Genomic DNA, 20,189 nt, shown 5'->3' on the forward strand with positions numbered 1-20,189 from the left:
TTTTATATTTTTTTTGTTACGTTAGTTTCTGATTTTTTTCGTTTTTTTTTCTGCTTTATGCATTATAATTAATTATTCATATAATAATAGTAAATATTAATCTTTATGGTTTAAACTATCACGTTTTTCACAATAATCGATTTTTTTCTTTTTTTTCTCGTATTTCCATTTTAAGTAGCTTACAAAATTAATTATATTTTTTTTTTTCTTTTTTTTTTGTTTGTTTTGCGTTTAATCGGACTTTGGATCCAGTCGTAATTCGTATAGATTAATTGTATTATGTATATTTTATATATAAGATAAAAAATTGAAACTTAAAGGGATACGACACGAAATATGTCCAAAATTATGTGTATCCATTTAGTTAATAATTATAAAATGAAATATAATCAAAACTCAACAGATTTGCGCACTTCAGTGTGGAAAGAACTTAAACAGTTTTGGACCGCAAACTAATGTACAAGTACGAGGTATGCAACAGCCGAATTCTGGTTGAAAATGTCTGGATAAAAGTGTAGTCAATATCGATACATATATATATATATCTATATACATATATATATTGTTAAGCTCATGGGAAAGCTGAAAGTTTGTGTGTGTGTGTTTGTGTGTGTTTTACAATTAGGGAGCGACAATTTAAAAGCAGAAAAAATATTTACAAATAATTAAATGTTAAAAAGATATAATTATTATATAGTATGTACGTGGGTATGTGTGTGTATGTGTGTGTGTGTATATATATAATGACAATAGTTTGCACTTTTTTTCTTATTTGGTTGCTTATTGTTAGATGAGCGAAGCAAGAACCAAGGAGCTAATGGATTGGGATTAGTTCATGTTTGATTTTGTAGGATTTTTCATTATAGGTATTATGTTCTATACATATATAAATATATATATATATATATATATAGCTGATCTCGCAGTTTTGCAAACTGTGCCATCAAGCAACACTTCACCGTAAACTTTTGCTTATATATTTTCAAATTGTAGTTACGCTTTAGAGTCATATGTATATCGTATATAGGTAATTATCAATAGTAAGCTTACGTTTGATTTCTCACATATGTTTAAATCTAATTCTAATAGCTAGGCAAAACACATTTCGTTTTTATTGGGGGTTTCTTTATAGATCTTCTCTGTTCTTTCCCTTCGTTTTCCTATGCACTGAATATGCCATTTTTTGTAAGTTTCTAACTTGTTTCCTCAGATTTTGAAGATTTTCTTTCAGATTGTATTTCAAATAACTATAACAGGTGCAATATAACTTAAAAATAGAAGAGGATTTGCGGTTTGCAAAATAATAATAAAAAAAAAAAAAAAAAAAAAACTTTTAAATGCTTGACGGGTCGAAGGAAAAATTATATTGATTCGCTCTTTCTATAGATACGGAGTGTCACTTGTGAGAGGTGTTGGGGGTGTGGTCAATGCAATGCTCAGTGAAAAGAAAAATCAAAATTGATTTGGAGATTTTCGTGATTTCCTTTTTTTGGTTTTTGGTTTTCCTTTAGATATTTCATTTCATTTCGGATACATTTTAAATGCCTAAATTACTAAAATTCGCTGGCAGTGGCGCCCCGCATGCCTCGATAGGTAAGTTTTATAACAAACGCCTGCATCTTAAACATTCAATATATATTCATATATATATGCACATGGATGCATATGTATTGTGTGGTGCTATATAATTATGTTTATATAACTTTGAATGTACTCTTGCGCATATTTAATGTACAAAATTTGTTTTGCTTTAAGATCATTTGGTTTCTGTATATTAATTTCGTTTACATTTGTCGTTCTTTTGTTTTTTGGTAATTATATTAAGGGTTATTATTTATCGTTATATCTTGAACTTTACATTTATCGTATATATAGTACAACAGTTCATGGCAATGCGTTCAAGTAACAACGCTGCTTCTGTAGGAAATTTTGTTTGTCTCGTACAAAATATATAAATATCTAACCATCTATATATTCAAATATGAACAAACAATGAATGAAAAGCGATGAATATGTAAAATTATAAATTTAGTTCATAGCTGGTTGGCACTGGGCACAGAGCACAGGCTGCCTGTGTATGTGAATATATGTATGTGTGTGTGTTGCTTGTTTATATGGGCGTGTTTGTGTCTGTGTATGTATGTGTGTGCATGCATGTGCTAACAACAAACATTGAGCATTTCAGTTCGTTTCAGTTAGACGTGGAGAAAGAGAGGAAAAAATAAACAATCGAAACAGTTAATCGTAACTACTAAACCAACTTTAAGAAATTGCAATAAACAAGGTTCAAATTTAACTTAATTAGTCTAACGCTAACGGATGTTCCCACATAACGCTTCACTCAAATACTACTAAAAAAAATATATATATGAATTATTTGAATAAACAAAGGAGAATTGGAGACTAGTCGGACGAAACTCTCCAACTTGTAGCTCCAAGCTAATCGTAAGTCATAATTAATCTTAATCCATGCTTCGGTGCGTAATTACGAATTACTTCTTCGACGACGACGAGGTGGAAGATGACGTTCCAGCTGCTGCTGCTGCTGCTGCCGTAGCTGCTGCCACTGATGCTGAGTTCGAGGTGGTTGCTGCCACTGGACCGGTTGAACTGTTAGCGCGCGCTGCACTTAGCTGTGCGCCAATCTGAGCAGCTGCCTGCGGCTTTGACTTGTGCTGTTGCTGCTGCTGCTGCCCTTGGCGCTGTTTGTGTGGCGCCAGGCCAGAGTTGCTGCCGCCGCGGCGCAGCTCGTGCTGTGATCCCTGCTGATAATTGCGATTCACCACCTGTGGCTTATTGCCCAGGGATCCACTGCGCACGCGCACAGTGCTGCTGCCAAAGGAGCCGGTGCGTCGACGATTTTGCTGCTGCCCATAGCCCCCATAGCCACCCTGCTGATGCTGATGATGTTGATTATGTTGCTGTTGGTGCTGTTGCTGCTGCTGCTGTTGTTGCTGCTGCTGCTGCTGCTGCAGCAGACGACCCACATAGTCGCTGCGATTGGTGATGGTGGTGTTCAGGCGTCTTCCACCAGCGGTGATCACAGCTGTGCCATCACTCTCGGACACGCTGCGCAGCCTGTTGAGCTGACGCCCTGGGGTCAGACTACCCACACCCTGTAACATTTCGTTGATCTCTGGCTCCACAACGCGGAAGTCTTCGATAGTCTTGAAGTTCTTTAGATATTCAGCCAACTTTGGCTGCACCTCCAATTTCTCGCCGTTCTTATAGTACTTGAGGAAAGCCCAGAACTTCTCCAGGCCGTACAGTTGACCTATGAACACAAGACGATGATTAGCTTGAATTCATGTGTATATCTTTTATTCATATTGTATTACCTGTTTCATAATCGGCAATGGTTTCGTCCTGGAAGTCCTGGTACACATTCGGGCGGAACTTCTTTTCCAGGCCGTACGAGAAGAAACGGAACAGACACTCCAGCCCGTAGCGGAAGCCGTTGCGCGCATCTTCTAGCGCCAGCGTTCGGAACTCATTGTACATGCTCTTGTTGAAGTTTTCACGCAGGAAGAAGGACCAGAAGCGATAAAGGGTGTTCATCTCCTGAGATTGGCCATAGCCCAGACGACGGCGCTCCTTCAGGCAACGCGAATGATACTTGTGATAGGCCTGCTGAGTGAAGTTGTTCTCCTTGAGCAGCGCATGCGACGGATGCTGGAAAACGGGCAAAGATTGCGGCACCGATGATCCAAAGGAACCATACGACGAGGTAGTGGGTGATGTGCCCGCCGACGAGCCCATCGAGGTAGTACGGGGCCGATGCTCCACGGTATCCAGCAGCCAGCCGACGTGAGCTTCCACCGGCGGATTGGCGGTGTGACGCAATTTGCGTTTCCTTGGCGTGCGGGGATCGATGGAGTGAGAGTTGGGCGCGGCATAGAAGCGCGCACGTCGAGACTTCAGTGTGGAGTTCAACGTCGAATTGAGTGTGACATCAGTGTCCACAAGGGTGCCGTCAGCATCTTCATGCTCATCCACATAGGGCGGCGGTGGTGGCGGCGGTTGATGGGACAACTGGGTGGGTGCTCTCTTGTTGGGCGCCAGCTTCTCAAAATCGGCCTGTGAGATGACGTTCACGGTGCGATAGTCGGTGTTGGGCACCACATTGGTGGTGGTCCACAGGTCCTCCTCGTAGTTGACCAGCCCGTCGTTGATTATGTTCTCTAGGTCCTGAGTGATTTTCGTGCGTGAGGTGTAGTCGGCGGTGCGATCATAGCCATCGTGTTTGGGCGGACGGCCCACCTGGGCAACGATCAGCAGCTTGTTGATGTCACGGTCAGCAAATTCGTAGTCGGATTCATCGTCGTCGGAGAAGTTTTCGGTAAAGTTGTTGATGCGTCCGGTGGCGGGTATGGGGTCCATTAGCTCCTCGTCAAATTGAAAGTCTAGTTCTTCCTTTTCGGCATGGCACTGAGCGGATGGCGCAGCAGCAGCTGTTTTGGAGGAGGATTGGGAGTTGGTCGTGTAAGCAGCGTTGCCAGAAGATGATTTTTTATTGTTGTTTGTGGCAGTGGTGGAAGTGGTTGTGGTATTGGTGGTAGTGGCGGTGGCATTGGTGGTAACAGAGGCAGCGATGGATGTGTTGCTGGCTGATGAGGCGTTGGATGTGGCGTTTGATGCAGACGAGGACTTGGACGAGGACGTGGTGGACATGGACGTGGTCGAGGTGGCGTTTGCAGTGACGGTGTTGTTGTTCTTGTTGGGCTTTACATTTTTGACATTGTTATTGTTGTTGTTGAGCGTTTGTGAAAGCGTTTGCTGTTGTGTTGTCGTGTTGTTGTTGTTGTTGTTGTTGATAGATTTAGTAGCGTTTTCTTTTAAAGCATTTGTTTTGGAGCGTCTCTTTACCTCTTTCCACATGCCCTCAGGCTCCGCCACCAAAGCAGCTACTACCCCATCACCTTCGCCAGCTCCAGTTGCCTTCGCCGCCGTTCGCTTCTCCGGCGTCGAGCTGCTCTTGGGCTTCACGCTCTCGGCTAGGCCACTGAGATGATCGGCCAGCTCAGCGGCAGCCCCAACCGCCGCCTTTTGACCAACAACGCCCTCAACACGCTGGGTGAGCGCACTGATCGCATCCACCGAGTTTATGGCCGCCTTTGTGGGTCGCTGCTTCTCCAGCAGCATCTGAGGCACCAGATTCGAATTGCGCGGCACCGGCGGCGGCGGTATGCTGTTCAATGGCCTCGTCGCCATGGCTGGGCTCAATATGACTGGCGGCGGTGGCGTTGATGACAATGATGATGTTGCCACCGATGCCTCTGCCTGCACAGCCTCTTTGACCGGTTCAGTCTGGATTTCTGCCTTCTCCGTCTTCTTTTGCACTGGCTCTTCCACAGCAACGGTTTCCGGCTGCTGCTGCTGCTGCTGCTGCTGCTTCTGCTGTTGCTGTTGCTGTTGCGGCTGCGACTGTGGCAGCTGCAACTGCGACTTGTCAGCTTCATCAGTGATATCGCTAATTGGCCAAATTGTGGGCGTTGTCTTTGTGCGGACCTTGTAGCCCTCGAAAAGTTCCAGTTTGTCCGACTCCTTGATGGCGGTGACAATTAATGCCACGTCCGTGGTGAGCGCCAAGACGCGATGGAACGAGGCGATCAGAGTGACCGGTATATAACCCTCTGGGTCCATTTTACGGCGCAAAAAGAAGTCGCCGGTGAGATTATCGGCGCTAAAATAGTATTCACTGTGGGCAAGGGTAGAGAACCAGGTTAGTCGAGCCCACCGTCTTAAGGCTATCTTAGCTTAAAGTGAATTGACACAAGACTAGATCCTATTTGGAATTTATCAGAGGAAGTACTTACACTTGCTTCTTGATGGCCTCCTTGACGCTAGCGGCGTCCATTTCAATGTAGGCAGCCGGCACGTTGCCGAAATAGTGGGTGCCCATGAGGACATAGGATTGCGAGGAATCTGCGCCGGCTGCGTCCGCCGGCAAATAGTTGGCGTACTCGCCAGAAGCTAGCAGATGGCGTGGTATGCGATTAGTTGGACGACCTGGTCCCGGTCTTGTGAATCCACCGCGCCCTTGCCGCCCGCCCCGATACGGCGTCCGGAAGCGGCGTGGGCCACGCAGCCCGCCAACCCCTGGCGCTGACGCTGATGCGGCACCACCGGCTGCCCCCTCGGCTCCGACGCCGGAGCCATCGTAGACAGCGGCACTGGGGCCGCTGCTACGCCAGGAATCCACGCGCTCGGTCGCAGCAGACGTGCGTGCGTTGTACGCATAACGGCCACCATGTGGCCGCGATTCGGCTTGGCCGCCGCCTCCTGCGTGGCCCTCAGAGCCTCGGGCTCCCGCTGGGCCGGCGCGCTCATGGTAAGCACGCGGCGGACGTCGCTGCTCGTAAGCATCGTCGCTGAACCGGCGGTTGGGCCGTCCGCCAATGGGCTTGGGCCGGCTAGACTTTGCCAGATCGATTTGCAGTGGACGCCACTTGTGCTTGGGTATTTTCTTATGGATGGCAGCTCCGGCAAAGGCGCCAGTAGCTGGGACAGCTGCGCTGCCAGCGGGTTGCTCGGCCTCTCGCTGGCTCTTGGCATCCTGACTCGTGCTGACTGTGGCGTTCTGGGCTTGGCTGCTGCTGCTGCTGCTGCTAGGGGCAACTGCGGCTACGTTTGGCTCGGCGTTGCTGTCGCTGCTTGTGGCAGCTGCTGCTGCTGTGGTCACTGAAGCTGCGGGTTGATTGGCTGAGGATGTGCCTGCTGCTGCTGCTACGCCAGCTGCAGTTGCTGCTTTGGCCGCAGGCTGTTTCTTTGTTGCGTTACGTTTGGGCTCGTTGACGGTGGCTTTGCCACTGCCGGAAACTCCGCCGATAAGCGTAGGCCACTCACCAACGTTGCTAAAGTCGCTGGCCTAAAACCGAGATAACCGAAATAATATATAGCGAAATGGGACACGATTGGAGTTGGCTAAAGTTTTTCTATTACCTTTTGATTGACCTTCCTTTTGTCCTTTACCACTGAACTGACGAGCGCATCCGCAATACTGGCATCAACTGTATAATGGAAGAAATTGTTAATATAAGCATTTATTTTCAATCAGGCCAATCACAATATCAGATTTTCGACGCAGTTGCGCCGAGAGACAAAACAAATAGGGCGAAAGAGAAAGACAGGGACAGAAAGAGAGAGGCCAGGCGAGAGCGAAAGAATGTTTACTCACCATTCGTTGAAACTGCTTCTTTTGTTGTTGTTGTTGTTGTTGTTGTTACTGCGACTACTGCTGCTGCTACTGTTGCTCCTGCTTCTGTTGTGGTTGCTGTTGCAGTTATTGTCGTGGTTTTTATTGCCGTTTGTGCTGCAGCTCCTTGTTGCTGTTGCACTTGCTTCAGTTGTTGTTGTTGTTGTTGCTGCGGTTGCTGCTGCTGCTGTGTCTTTTTGTTGCTATTATTATTATTGTTGGTGCTGTTGCTGTTGCTGCTGCCAGTCTGTTTCGATTGCTGTTGCGCTTTTGGCTGCAAGACGCGTTTGTCCAATGGCGAGCTGCCAGATTTCGGGCTGCCCACTTGTTTTGTTGATATCTGCATGAAAGCATTTAAAAATAATAATAAATAACTTGTGTTTATTGGGTATTGTCAATGCAAAGTGCTCAACATTTTTACGATTCTCAATGTGGAACTGAAAAATCAATTCAGCCTTACATTTTTATTACGTTTTTTTTTTCCCCTAGTCTCAAAACGCAACACGCCAATACGACTTGGGGAGTGTCCCTAACCTAGATACGGTTCATGGCACCCGTGCGCGAAATACAGGCAACACATACACACACACACACACACACACATCTATACTTTTATAATACATATGTTTATAATTACCTAAAGAAATTCACAAATGCTTGAAGTTTGCCTTTTATATCAATAGGCAACACACGTTATAATTTCTCATATCTTATCTCACACGAATTGTTTGTTTTACTCTTCAGCGAAAATGTTCAAATTGATTTAGTTGTTCACTGCTCGCTGTTCTCACTCTCACAAATTGTTTAATCAAATGACTGGGTATTTGTGTTTATTAGTTCAGAAGAAACGCGTCCGTTCTCTTTAGCTGCTGGTTGAATTCTGTGCGCTGCCAGCAAAGCAAAGCCAATGACAACAACTCCGTAGCGCTGCTCGCGTCGCTGCTGGCGTACGCTGTGCATGCGTTGACTACGTGAGCAAAGGCGAGCACACAGCGAAGATGGCAGCAACAACAACAGCGCTCGCAGCGGACAAAGAGGGCCAGGCAAAAAGCGACAAAAACAACAACTGGTTTCACTAAGCAACAAAGATTGAACATGAAGGCAATTCAAAACAAAATAAAAACAAAAAACAGCCGATGCGCCGGTTATTTTATGCGTGAGAGAGAGAGAGAGAGAGAGAGAGAGCGAGAAAGAGAGCACACACACACACCAGAGAGAAGCTCGGTTTGCCGGGGGCCAAGGCAATGAGAGACAGCGCATGATACTGAGCACCCTGTATTTTAGACGTATACAGGTTTTGTTTTTATTTTTCTTTTTTTAGCTGTATGCATTGCAAGCGTTCCAATTTTAGTTTGTTTTCAAAATGTGCATTTTGTTTTGGCGACGAATTGACTTATAAATAAAAGCAACAACAATTAACAAGTGTGCCACTGAGAGCACAGCAACAACAACAAACAACAGTTGTCAGTAAGCATAAACATTTGCTGTCTCGCTCGCAACAGCTTGTAACTGTAAACTGAAAAACAGCAAAACAAACAACATGTGATTTTCGGCACGTACGCCACAGACGCAACAACGCATCAGCGGGTGGTGGAAAAACTTGGTATGCAAGAGACTGAGGCTAAGAATTGAGAAAATAAGAAAAGAGAGGCAAACGGAGAGAGACAGCGAGAGAAAGTGCTCAATGAATTGCGCGTGGTTTATTTTTCATGTAAATAAATAGTATACTATAATGCATTTCAATAAAAACCTTTTCGCCGCAAAAAATAAATGTTTAAATTAATATATGTATGTATGTTCATTCATGCTCAAGATTCTTAATCTATAAACGCGACTCACAGCACGTACTCAAATTTTAAGAACGATGTCTGCAGGAGAGCAATATATGAAAATAATCAATTGAAACAACAATGGACTTTTCCATGACTCAGCCCCAAATGCAGGACTCGGCATTAGTCATTCTTGGCACAGACAGTAGTTTTCCACTCAAACATTTTCCCAAGCCCATGTGCTATCAGCGTGATCTTTAAATAAAAGCATTCAAATTCTACATTTACTACAGGCAAATAAATATATGTACATATTTATTGCTCTAATCACTTTCAAGACATTTGAACCCCCCCGTAGCACTGACGTATTTGCCATATAATCATAAAATGTTTAAAAATAAAATTCTATTACACTTAGATTATTTTTCGACGGCACGTAGTACTTTCTCATAGTTCAAGGTCATTCATAATCGACTAGAAGAGCTCTCTCACAGAGCACGATTCGCGTTAATTGGGAAAACATATGCACATTCATCATCATCACATACCCCCATATGTAAACAAAACCTTGTAGATATTTGCTAAATTCAACTCAAACTTGCCTCTCGCTCGATATCACGTTAATACGCAGTAGAGTTGACAATATAACACTTTGACTACGGCTAAAACGTAGTTGTATTTGCTTGCTGTATATAAGACAGGTGTATTTATCTTTGGCTCCACAACGAACGATCGCTGAAAGACAACTGAGCCGATTCTAGCACAATATAACAACTTTAAACATGTATAATCCCCAGCAACAGCGCCGTCGATTCGGCCGAGGCGAATAGTATAGAAAAGAACAACAAAAATAGACGTGCAAAAAGTCCCACATTCTAGTCGAGTCTCCACTCCACATCTGTCGCCCCTCGAAATCCGATGGGGTTCAGCTCTACGTTTCTACGTTTTAGCGAATTGAAATAAGTACGGCGAAAATGCCGGCCGCAATTGGACTTATGTAAAGATAATTAAAAAACCAACTAAGATTCCGCCGACGTGCTTCAAGTCAAATCAGCAGCGGGTGATTGGAAGGCGGGTCTAGCACGCTTCCAACCGATTCGAATGCTCGCCAGACCGCAGACAACTTGAGGCGAAGCGTAACCAACCAGTCTTATCACTTAATAGCTCTGGCAAATAATAATGTTAAGAACCTGTCTCTATCTACACACATATATAGAAATATACAGAAAAACAAAAATAAATAAAAAGGTCAGCACTCGAACGAAAACAGATTTATGGCCATTTTCACAATGTTCCTTTTACTATTTGCTATTTTAAACGTTCTCGATTTTTATACTCCTGCACATGAAGTAGAAGAGTATATTAGTTATTAGACTAGAAATGAGAAAAATATTTATATTGTTACGATTTTTACGATATGAGAGTGGTAAATCGTATTTCACTCTATCGAGTAAAGATACGAATTTCTGTGGATATATTAAAGCCATTTGAATTTTGTAGTCTTGGCCAGATATCAAAGAGTTACTTCAATTAACTGTCAAAGATTACCTATTATTAACTTCTTCTATTAACTGTTTCTAACCTTCAATATATTCTGCTTTGTAAGTAAATCTATTATAATATATAATATTTGTGACCGAGTATTATGCAGTCGGCTTCGACCAGCTGCAACATTCTTCATTGTTTTTATTGAATTTTACGCAATTAGAAAACTGATAACAAGTTGACGAACTGGAGCCAGTGCCCAAGGCAACGCGAGTGCGTGTGCGTGTGTGTGGGTGAAAATATTGTTGTGTTATTTAACTGATGATGGAATTTATTTTACGGCTTGTCGACCCCCAAGAGACCGACGATAACGGGGAGTTCTAGAAACATGTTGAATCGAATAAGTATCATAGATTCTGATAGGCTCGATCACTATATATGCAAATATAATTCTCGAAAATTGTGAATTTAGAAGATTGAGCTATTTTTTCTTTATTTAAAGACTTAAACTTAACACTAATTCCATTTAATGTCAATATTTATACTAGCAAAATTCATGGGCCTTACAAATACTGATTGATTATTTTTAAAGCAATTGATTTCTTGAACAATTATGACAAATCCTGATTAACAGATTCGGAGAGATATGCCCAAACGGAACTATGATAAACCTATCGTTAGGCTCTTGTTTACCCATTTATCATTATTTTTGGAGTAAACAACCATATATATTGAATCGGTATCAGTACAGAAGAATAGAAAATAAATTAGGAAATTAATCATCACTAATTTAACGACCTTGGCGACTGAGTGAGAGTATTACGTGCCGACTTGAAGAGGTGCCGTCAATATTTAATGATATAAAATAAGTAATAAAGATATTTTTAGCTGATTTACAAATATTACGTGACCTAAGCTCTTGGTCCTTGCAAAAAGAGGTAAACATATTATTTTTATATACATATTTCTATTTTTGTGAGAATACGCCCCTTAGGTCACGTACTATTTCTAATCAGAAATGAACTACAAATTCTTTATATTATCTCCCTGATTATCTAAATATTTGGAGTGAATCGTCAGAGTTTTGATTGAAGAGTTTTTATGGTATTTCATAAATATGAAATAGAATATAAAACAAGTTGTCTTTAAGATGAGTGTATTCTTACTGAAAGTAAGTGTATAATAAGTGACGAATCAGAGATTGTAACTGTAAGGCATAGTCCAGATCTATAAATACATATAATCTCATATATTTTCTTTTAACAGTATAAACAATAAAAGTATATACATACAATATATATTTACATTCCTCTTTATAGAATACAAGATACCGCACAAAGAAACAAAAGTGCATTTTACGAATTGACGTGGATCAACGGAGAAAATAAGAACAAGGAAATGAAGCGTATCAAAAGTATATCTGCTAAAATACTGCCGAGATAAAGATACGTTGACACAATGGAAACATTGGAAGGCAGATAGGGTAAATGCAAACAGAAATTTAAAACCAAAACAAATGCATCGCAGAACGGAAATTAGATAGTAAGAATATGCATATGTATATGTATATACAGATTAACAATAATATATGTTTGTTTTTAGAGTATATATTTATATATTTTATTTTGTAATACAATATAATTGTCTCGCTTATTATTCATACGTGTGACGATCTGGAACACATTTCAATTTCCAAAACTCAGGTCTTATATAAATATATATATATTCATATATAATTTATATATATTATTAATTTTTTTTTTTTTTACTAATTTTTAATATTTAAAGAGTTAAGTACTTAGAGCTTTTACCGAAATGAATTGCTCTCACATGAGAAAAAGAAATTAATCAATAAAATTTCTAATAAATGTACACACACCTACACATGTATGTATATGTGTGCTAATATTCGTTAAATAAATAAATTGGCTGACACCAATTTGATGAGTTTAAATTCAGATCTTGCGATTTTGTGTAAGCTCATTAAATGATTAAGATGATTGCATATTTACTTTCGTTTTCATGTTTATTTGTTTGTGTTGCTATTCCTCGTTAAAGTTGATAATTCAATGCTTCTGCATCTACTATTTATACACGTACGTGTTTATTACACTACACTACACAACACACACGAGCATATCAAGTCGTCTTTACGGTATATTTTACGGCACGAGATGGGACGGTACACATACACACGCTTATAATCAGGCAGATAGAGACAGAGAGAGCGAGAGAGAGAGAACGTAGAATGTTGATGATATTCAACAAGTACTCGTATTTACGTTTATACACACATACATATGCGTCTGTGCTTGTGTTTATGATTCTAATTTGGGATTCATATTAATCGCTGTGTCTCAGAGCGAATTCAGTATTCACCACGACACACAAGTGTGGTGAATTTTGCAGGCTACTACGAAGCAGGCGACACGTGCTGCCAGCCCGACACTTCCAAGGGAACCAGAATCGCGATGACAATTTCGTTAATTCTTTTTCAAATTAGTATTTAATTAAACTTGTACAATATTGAATCGATAAATTTGTCTACAGCGAAGTGCAGATTATGGACACGAGCGTTGCGAACGTCTGAAACGGCACACGTCAACTATTTGCTCTTACTTTTTGATTTGAACTGGCTGCGCTGCGCTGTGGTGCAGCGGCTCAGTCGGTAGTTAAAAAAAAAAAGAACAACAAGTCAAAGCAGAAACCCGTGTGACAACCAAAAACAAAAAGCAAAACAGCAACAAGAAACGGAAGCAAAAGCGAGAGTAACTGTTGTTGTTTTTTTTTTGTTGCTAAGAAGGTATTCACCTCGGCAACAGCGCAAATGATTTAAAAAGAAGCTTCAAGCTTCTTAATTAGCTCAATTTGCATTCTACGATTCGCATAATGTGGGACATCAAGTATCAAATTTACGAGAGGGTGGCTCAAACAATTCATACATACATATTTTTATGTACATACAAATATTATGGCAAATCGAAAGCTTACTAATAAAGAGTACAGAGAGAGGGAGATAGCGAGTGAGTGAGAAAGCGTAATTGTACCTTAAAATCCACTAATAGGCATGCACTCACTCACACATACACACTTACACAATACAATCCAATTGCGAAAATTCGCCACGCCTTTTCTTTACGCTTTTTCTCTTTTGCTCTTGCATTCGGTCCGATCCCTAATGCCAAATCACAAATTTTGCTATGTATTTACTTTCCTCTTTTCTTTTTTGTATAAACAACAAACCACAATTGCTGACGCTGACGCTTGCGCCGACGCTGAGGCTGACGCAGCGCCAGCACTGCTGACCTTGACATTTATTTATAACTGTACATTTCTACAATGTCTCTCGTTTTGCGTGTGATAAATGCAAAAGAAATGAGCAAAATAAAAAACAATTTTCAACATGACACAAACAAATTCAATTAATTAAATTTAAACATAAAATGAACACAATGCAATAAACAATTCCAAAAATATTTTCGTTATTTTTTCAGTCGTACTCTTTTGCTGACTGTGAATGGGCAGAGCAAAAGACAACAACCGATTGCCTGCGCATTAGCTGCTGCTGCTGTTGTTGTTGTTGTTGCTGTTGTTATTGTCGCTTTTGTTGTGGGCGTTTTTTTTCGTGGGGTTCGCCGATTCAATCACCGGCGTTAGTTTCGTTCCTTCGTGTATTGCATAACACACGAAAAACATCAAAAATAAAACGAAGACAAAACAATAAAAATACCAACAAATTGAGTTCGTTTGTTTTTTGTTTCTTTTTTCTTTTTAGCTTTCGCTTGCTGCTTGTTTTGGCAAAATGTTTCTATCACATATTATGCAATGCTAGTGCAGCCAAATGTAAATAAATACGGTTACAATTTAGATAAATGATAAAAATCAACAGAAGTAATAACAACTACGACAACATCAACAATGATAATGACGAAAACGTGTTTGCATGCTGGCTTGTGTTGTGTTTTTATGTTGTCTTTCTTCACGCTTTCCTGTTGTATTTATCAGTCATTATGCTTTGCACTCGAATTTTATTTACGCCATTCTACGCACATTTGTTTACCAACAGATCAACAACAAACAATTCAAAAACAATGTCGTTTATGGGCATTCACGCTTTCCTCCCTTCTCAGCATTCCTTACCAACCTATCGCTCTTTGTTTTGCTTCTGTCTGACAGAGCTTTTGATGTCATAATATGATATTATAGACTACTACAAGGCCATGCATTCGGAAATTGATCTTTAGAAGAAGGAAGGGGATTCTTTAGCTAAAATAAATAGCAGCGTACGTAGAGATATTTTTATAAGCCAACTGCAGATCAGTCATTTGCAATCTATCGTAGCATTATTTCTGCGATCCATCTATATTTTCAAGCAAATGTATTGAATCGATATAAACCATATAAAAGAGGAGGGCCTAGACCCTTAATAATAATTCAGTAAGTTTATAATTCCTTCCAATCTCTTGAACCGTAAATATTATTAATGGCAAATGGAACTTACCTTCCAAGCGTTGACCTTTGGCGGCGGCGCTGCGATGAAGCGTTTTGGCTGTGGCGCAGCTGGTGAGGCTGCAGTGGAGGCGGCTGCCTGGGCATCGGTGTCCCCGGCTTTGGCCTCGTTGCCACTGTTGTTAGCCTCCAGACTGGCGCTGGGTGAGGTATCAGACTTGCGTTCCTTTTGAGTCTTGCCGTTGCCGTTGGCGCTGCCGCTGGTGCTGGGAGCGCCCGGGGCGCCAACGTTTTTCCGTGGACTGTTCCCGCGTGGCACACGCTGCCTGGCCATATGCTTGCGTCCGTCGGCTTCGGCGCCGCCGAGCAGACGGCGTCCGGCAGCCGACTTCTGGCCCTGGCCCTGCACTGGACCTGAGCCACTGCCACCAGCTGACGGCTGTTGCCTGTCCCGATATTCGCGCGGCGTGGGCTTCTCCTTGCGTGCCTTTTTGCGGTCACGCCGATGATGCGATGAGAGCACCGGCAAAAAGTCATTATTGTCATCCAGTTCTGAAGAGTTCTCAGCGGTATTGTCGCCGCCAGCGGCGGCACGTTTTTCGCCAACAAGGGGCGACTCATCGACAGCGGCCTCAGCAGCAGCGGTTTCCTCACTCCACGATTTAAGCGACTTCAAATTCGGTTGATTCTCCTTGTTATCCACAGTGGCAGCGGCAGCGGCAGTGGCAGGGCCAGTAGCAGTGGCTACTGCTGCCTTCTTGCTATCCAGATTCTGGACAACATTCGCATATGACGTAGTGGCCGCTGCAGATGCTACACCAACAGCGGCAACGGTAACGGCGCCGGCATTCGATGCTGTGGCATCATCCTTGCTGCTGCTGCTGGACATTTTGAGTTCGATTTATGTCTGCTGCTTCTCCTGCTGCTGCAATTCTCTGAGTAGGCAGCTTTCGTTGCCCTACTCCAGATTGTGGCTCGGCTCTGGCTGCTCTTTGCTCTCGTTGGTGGATGAGGAAACTCTTTGGTGCTTCCTTGCCAAATACAGAGGATGTCAACGAATAACTGTAGAATTACAATAATGGTAAATACGCAAATAAACAAATAAATTAGCATTGGTTCTGTTTCTTCATACTCTTCACACACACACACTCATACATACATAATATTTTCAGTTCGACCTTTACAAGACCGAGAAAACGCAAAAACTCTAACTTGATGGCACCTGCCCGCGGCTTACGTTTATAGCACTAGCAACGTGCCATAGCCCCCGGCCTCTGCCTCTGCCCTTGCCTGCAGCGCTGCTGCTGCTACAACTGTGCTGCTGCTGCAACACCACATACAAAATATCACATACAATTTGAATTGGACTTTTCACGCTGCTTTACGAATTGGATTTAGTTTTCGATTTGCACTGGCTTTATTTCGCCTCAGAATCGGTGCATTATACACGCTTCTAATCAGCTACGATAGATTGATGACAGAACTCGAAACTCAAGTATAATATTATGCAGCCACACAGTGTTACAAGTGAGGTTAAGGCGCGGCGAAGCAGCAGCCACAGTCGCGAATGCCCCCCACACTAGTGTGCGAAGCAGCAGAGCAAAGAGCAACAAGCGCTTAACAGCGGCGCTGCCAACTTGTCCCACTTTTCTGTTAGAGTGTGAGACTTGGTAACCGAATGGTACAATGCGACGCAATATCAAATACAACTGCCAAACTTATTCAAATATAGCGCAAATAATATTTTATAGTAAACTAAATAGATACCAAATGGATGCACAAACGCCACAAGCATGGTTATGCAACAACAACGCGTGCATTTTGTGCATCCCTGAGCAGCGAACAGCTGTTTATGCAGCTCACCAGCCCCTGCACGCCCCTGACGAAATCTTTAGCACTATTATTCTACTAGCTCAAATTTCAGAAAGACACATTTCCAAACATTGTATTTATATGCATGTACACAGAATCATTTTCTCTTTCGCAAATAAACAAAAATTACGCACCAAGAACTTAAATCACAATGTGTGTGTGTGGCAAGTCGACGAAAACAACACGAGAGAGCAACAACAAAAAATTGATACACAATTCGACGTTTTTTTGCTTTGCTCGTTGCTTTGCTAACGTTTCACGTATGCGCTGCGCTGCTGCTTCTACTGCTGCCGTTGTTGTTGTTGTTTTTATTTCGTATGCTTTGCTTTGCGGTTTCCGTACTCTTTGCACTCGCACCGTAACTTGCTCTCGCTCGCTCGCTCACTCACGCGCTGGTGGGTTGTGGTAGTTAGAACGTTTTTTGGTTACGAATTAGCTCGAATGCAACTATATTACACAGATTGTCACAAATTGCAATGTTATTCAGTTACTAGTTGACACGATAAGCACTTGTTTATGTTTTAACAGCACTATGCAGCATAATTTTAATAAATCTCGGATACCGAGCAAGACATGTGGTTTTTTACCCGTCGCGGTCGAAAAGGAAAAGAGCAGGGCTGTTGTTGGTATCGAAGTGGTGAGCAGTAAATCGATAGGCCGTTTTGCCATTCGCGCTCAACACGACACGAATTGGATAGATGGCAACGCTGCAAATACCGCTGTTCTTCGGACTTGTTCTTTTTTCACTTTTGAATATGTCTTACATTAATAATAAGAGAAGACATAGTAATTGTGTGTGTGTGGCATATGGCTGCTGAACACCTGCAATATCTGCTACGTAAGCTTCAAGCATACGGCCTCTGAAGACAACAATAAGTAACGAATGCAACGCAGTTTGTTTACATTGCGCACGTCAGCTGTTGTTGCATGAATCTGTGTGTCTGTGTGTGTGCGTGCGAGGGTGTGTGAGGGCTAGAATTTATCACTCGTAGTAAAATTTCCGCGGAATTGCCACTTATAGCAATCAGTCAGCCAACATAAAGAAACAAAGTGCAGTTGACGTGGCCATTAACGATTGAGCAACACAAGGAAAACCCGAATTAAGCAACTATTGTATAATGTGCGGAATCTTCGCCTATTTGAACTATTTGACGCCCAAGTCCCGGCAGCAAGTGCTAGAGCTGTTGGTGCAGGGCCTGAAGCGGTTGGAGTATCGTGGCTACGACTCCACCGGCCTGGCCATCGATGCACCCGACGACTCCCAGGACATTCTCATGGTGAAGCGCACCGGCAAGGTCAAGGTGCTGGAGGATGCCTTGGCGGAGCAGTGCCAGGGCGCTGGGTACGACCAGCCCGTGGACATACACATTGGCATTGCACACACGCGCTGGGCCACCCACGGTGTGCCCTCCGAGCTGAACTCCCATCCGCAGCGGTCGGACGAGGCGAACAGCTTCGTGGTCGTCCACAATGGCATCATCACGAACTACAAGGACGTGAAGACGCTGCTGGAGAAGCGTGGCTACGTCTTCGAGTCGGACACGGACACCGAGGTGATTGCCAAGCTGGTGCATCATCTCTGGCAGACGCATCCGGGCTACACTTTCGGGGAGCTCGTCGAGCAGGCCATCCAGCAGATCGAGGGCGCCTTCGCCATTGCCTTGAAGTCGAAGCACTTTCCGGGCGAGTGCGTCGCCTCGCGTCGCGGCTCGCCGCTGCTCGTGGGGATTAAGGCCAAGACCAAGCTAGCCACAGATCATGTGCCCATCTTGTACACCAAGGCGCATCGGCCGCACGGCCAGCCCCAGTTCCAGCTGCTGCCCAGCGGGCGCGCCTGCAACGTGGATGTGAGTGCCGAGTTCCAGCCGCTGGAGCACAAGGAGGTGGAGTACTTCTTCGCCTCCGACGCTTCGGCTGTGATCGAGCACACGAACCGTGTCATCTACCTGGAGGACGACGATGTGGCCGCCGTGAAGCGCGATGGCACGCTGAGCATCCATCGGCTGAACAAGTCCTCGGATGATCCGCACGCCCGCGAGATCATCACGCTCAAAATGGAGATCCAGCAGATCATGAAGGGCAACTACGACTACTTCATGCTCAAGGAGATCTTCGAGCAGCCCGAGTCGGTAGTCAATACCATGCGCGGCCGCGTCCGCTTCGACACCCAAACGGTCGTCCTGGGCGGCATCAAGGAGTACATACCGGAGATCAAGCGCTGCAGGCGCCTCATGCTCATCGCATGCGGCACCTCCTATCATAGTGCAGTCGCAACGCGCCAGCTGCTGGAGGAGCTCACCGAGCTGCCGGTCATGGTGGAGCTGGCCTCCGACTTCCTTGACCGGAACACGCCCATCTTCCGGGACGATGTCTGCTTCTTCATCTCGCAGTCGGGCGAGACGGCGGACACGCTGATGGCGCTGCGCTATTGCAAGCAGCGCGGAGCACTGATCGTGGGCATCACCAACACGGTGGGCAGCAGCATCTGCCGGGAGTCGCACTGCGGCGTCCACATCAATGCAGGCCCCGAGATCGGCGTCGCCTCCACCAAGGCCTACACCTCGCAGTTCATCTCGCTGGTGATGTTCGCCCTGGTCATGTCCGAGGACCGCCTGTCGCTGCAGCAGCGCCGGCTGGAGATCATCGCGGGACTGTCGCAGCTGGACAAGCACATCCGGACGGTGCTGGAGCTGAACTCGCAGGTGCAGCAGCTGGCCAAGGAGCTCTACCAGCACAAGTCGCTGCTGATCATGGGGCGTGGCTTCAACTTTGCCACCTGCCTGGAGGGCGCCCTGAAGGTGAAGGAGCTGACCTACATGCACAGCGAGGGCATCCTGGCCGGCGAGCTGAAGCACGGCCCTCTCGCGCTCGTCGACGACGAGATGCCCGTCCTGATGATCGTGCTGCGCGATCCGGTCTACACCAAGTGCATGAACGCACTGCAGCAGGTCACCTCGCGCAAGGGCAGGCCCATTCTCATCTGCGAGGAGGGCGACACCGAGACAATGGCCTTTTCGACGCGCTCGCTCCAAATACCCCGCACCGTCGACTGCCTGCAGGGCGTCCTCACTGTCATCCCGATGCAGTTGCTCTCCTATCACATTGCCGTGCTACGCGGCTGCGATGTCGACTGTCCACGCAACCTGGCCAAGTCCGTGACCGTCGAGTAGGTCGGCAATCCCTGCAGCCCCGCACTGCCTCCCCTCTGGCACGACCCGATTTCACACACATGAATTCCATTTTACTGACCGCTTGGCATGGAGCGCTATGTTTTCTATGTATTTTTATAAAAATATATACACACATATTTAGTCTAAGTTGAAGAGTTATACATACTTATATACATATTACGTACATACCTATATCCATTGAACGCCTTGTTCCTGTCCTCAAAAATCTTTTTAAAAAATATATATTTT

At 44.2% G+C, this 20,189-nt stretch overlaps 2 protein-coding genes across 4 annotated transcripts; one reads left to right on the forward strand and one right to left on the reverse strand.

Moving 5' to 3' along the window:
• Positions 1-1,479: 1,479 nt before the first annotated feature.
• On the reverse strand, positions 1,480-17,375 carry larp (La related protein). Of its 3 annotated transcripts, none has more exons than XM_018111863.3 (7): positions 16,905-17,375; positions 14,951-15,960; positions 7,178-7,535; positions 6,943-7,010; positions 5,817-6,868; positions 3,339-5,698; positions 1,480-3,274 (listed from the first exon to the last, which is right to left on the reverse strand). In XM_018111863.3, exons 2-7 carry the CDS (start codon positions 15,785-15,787, stop codon positions 2,493-2,495), a joined length of 5,457 nt encoding a protein of 1,818 aa, XP_017967352.2. In that variant the 5' UTR covers positions 15,788-15,960; positions 16,905-17,375; the 3' UTR covers positions 1,480-2,492. The 3 variants fall into 3 exon arrangements, with proteins under 3 accessions (XP_017967352.2, XP_089117637.1, XP_017967354.2); XM_089261511.1 differs by lacking the exon at positions 16,905-17,375 and adding an exon at positions 16,058-16,472; XM_018111865.3 differs by lacking the exons at positions 14,951-15,960; positions 16,905-17,375 and adding an exon at positions 12,462-12,667.
• A 274-nt stretch (positions 17,376-17,649) lies between these two features.
• On the forward strand, positions 17,650-20,117 carry Gfat2 (Glutamine:fructose-6-phosphate aminotransferase 2). The gene has a single exon (XM_018111874.3). It carries the CDS (start codon positions 17,889-17,891, stop codon positions 19,938-19,940), a length of 2,052 nt encoding a protein of 683 aa, XP_017967363.1. The 5' UTR covers positions 17,650-17,888; the 3' UTR covers positions 19,941-20,117.
• Positions 20,118-20,189: the final 72 nt, after the last annotated feature.

This window comes from Drosophila navojoa, chromosome 2 (genome assembly GCF_054131105.1).
Source record: "Drosophila navojoa isolate 15081-1374.11 chromosome 2, UAZ_NAV_1.0, whole genome shotgun sequence".
Taxonomy (NCBI): domain Eukaryota; kingdom Metazoa; phylum Arthropoda; class Insecta; order Diptera; family Drosophilidae; genus Drosophila; species Drosophila navojoa.

Coding starts and splice junctions, on each gene's coding strand:
- larp (XM_018111863.3), bottom strand. CDS start 15,787: ATGTCCAGCAGCAGCAGCAAGGATGATGCCACAGCATCGAATGCCGGC. Junction 5,699..5,816: donor GAGGCCATCAAGAAGCAAGT/GTAAGTACTTCC, acceptor CCTTGCCCACAG/TGAATACTATTTTAGCGCCG. Junction 3,275..3,338: donor CATTGCCGATTATGAAACAG/GTAATACAATAT, acceptor TTGTGTTCATAG/GTCAACTGTACGGCCTGGAG.
- Gfat2 (XM_018111874.3), top strand. CDS start 17,889: ATGTGCGGAATCTTCGCCTATTTGAACTATTTGACGCCCAAGTCCCGG.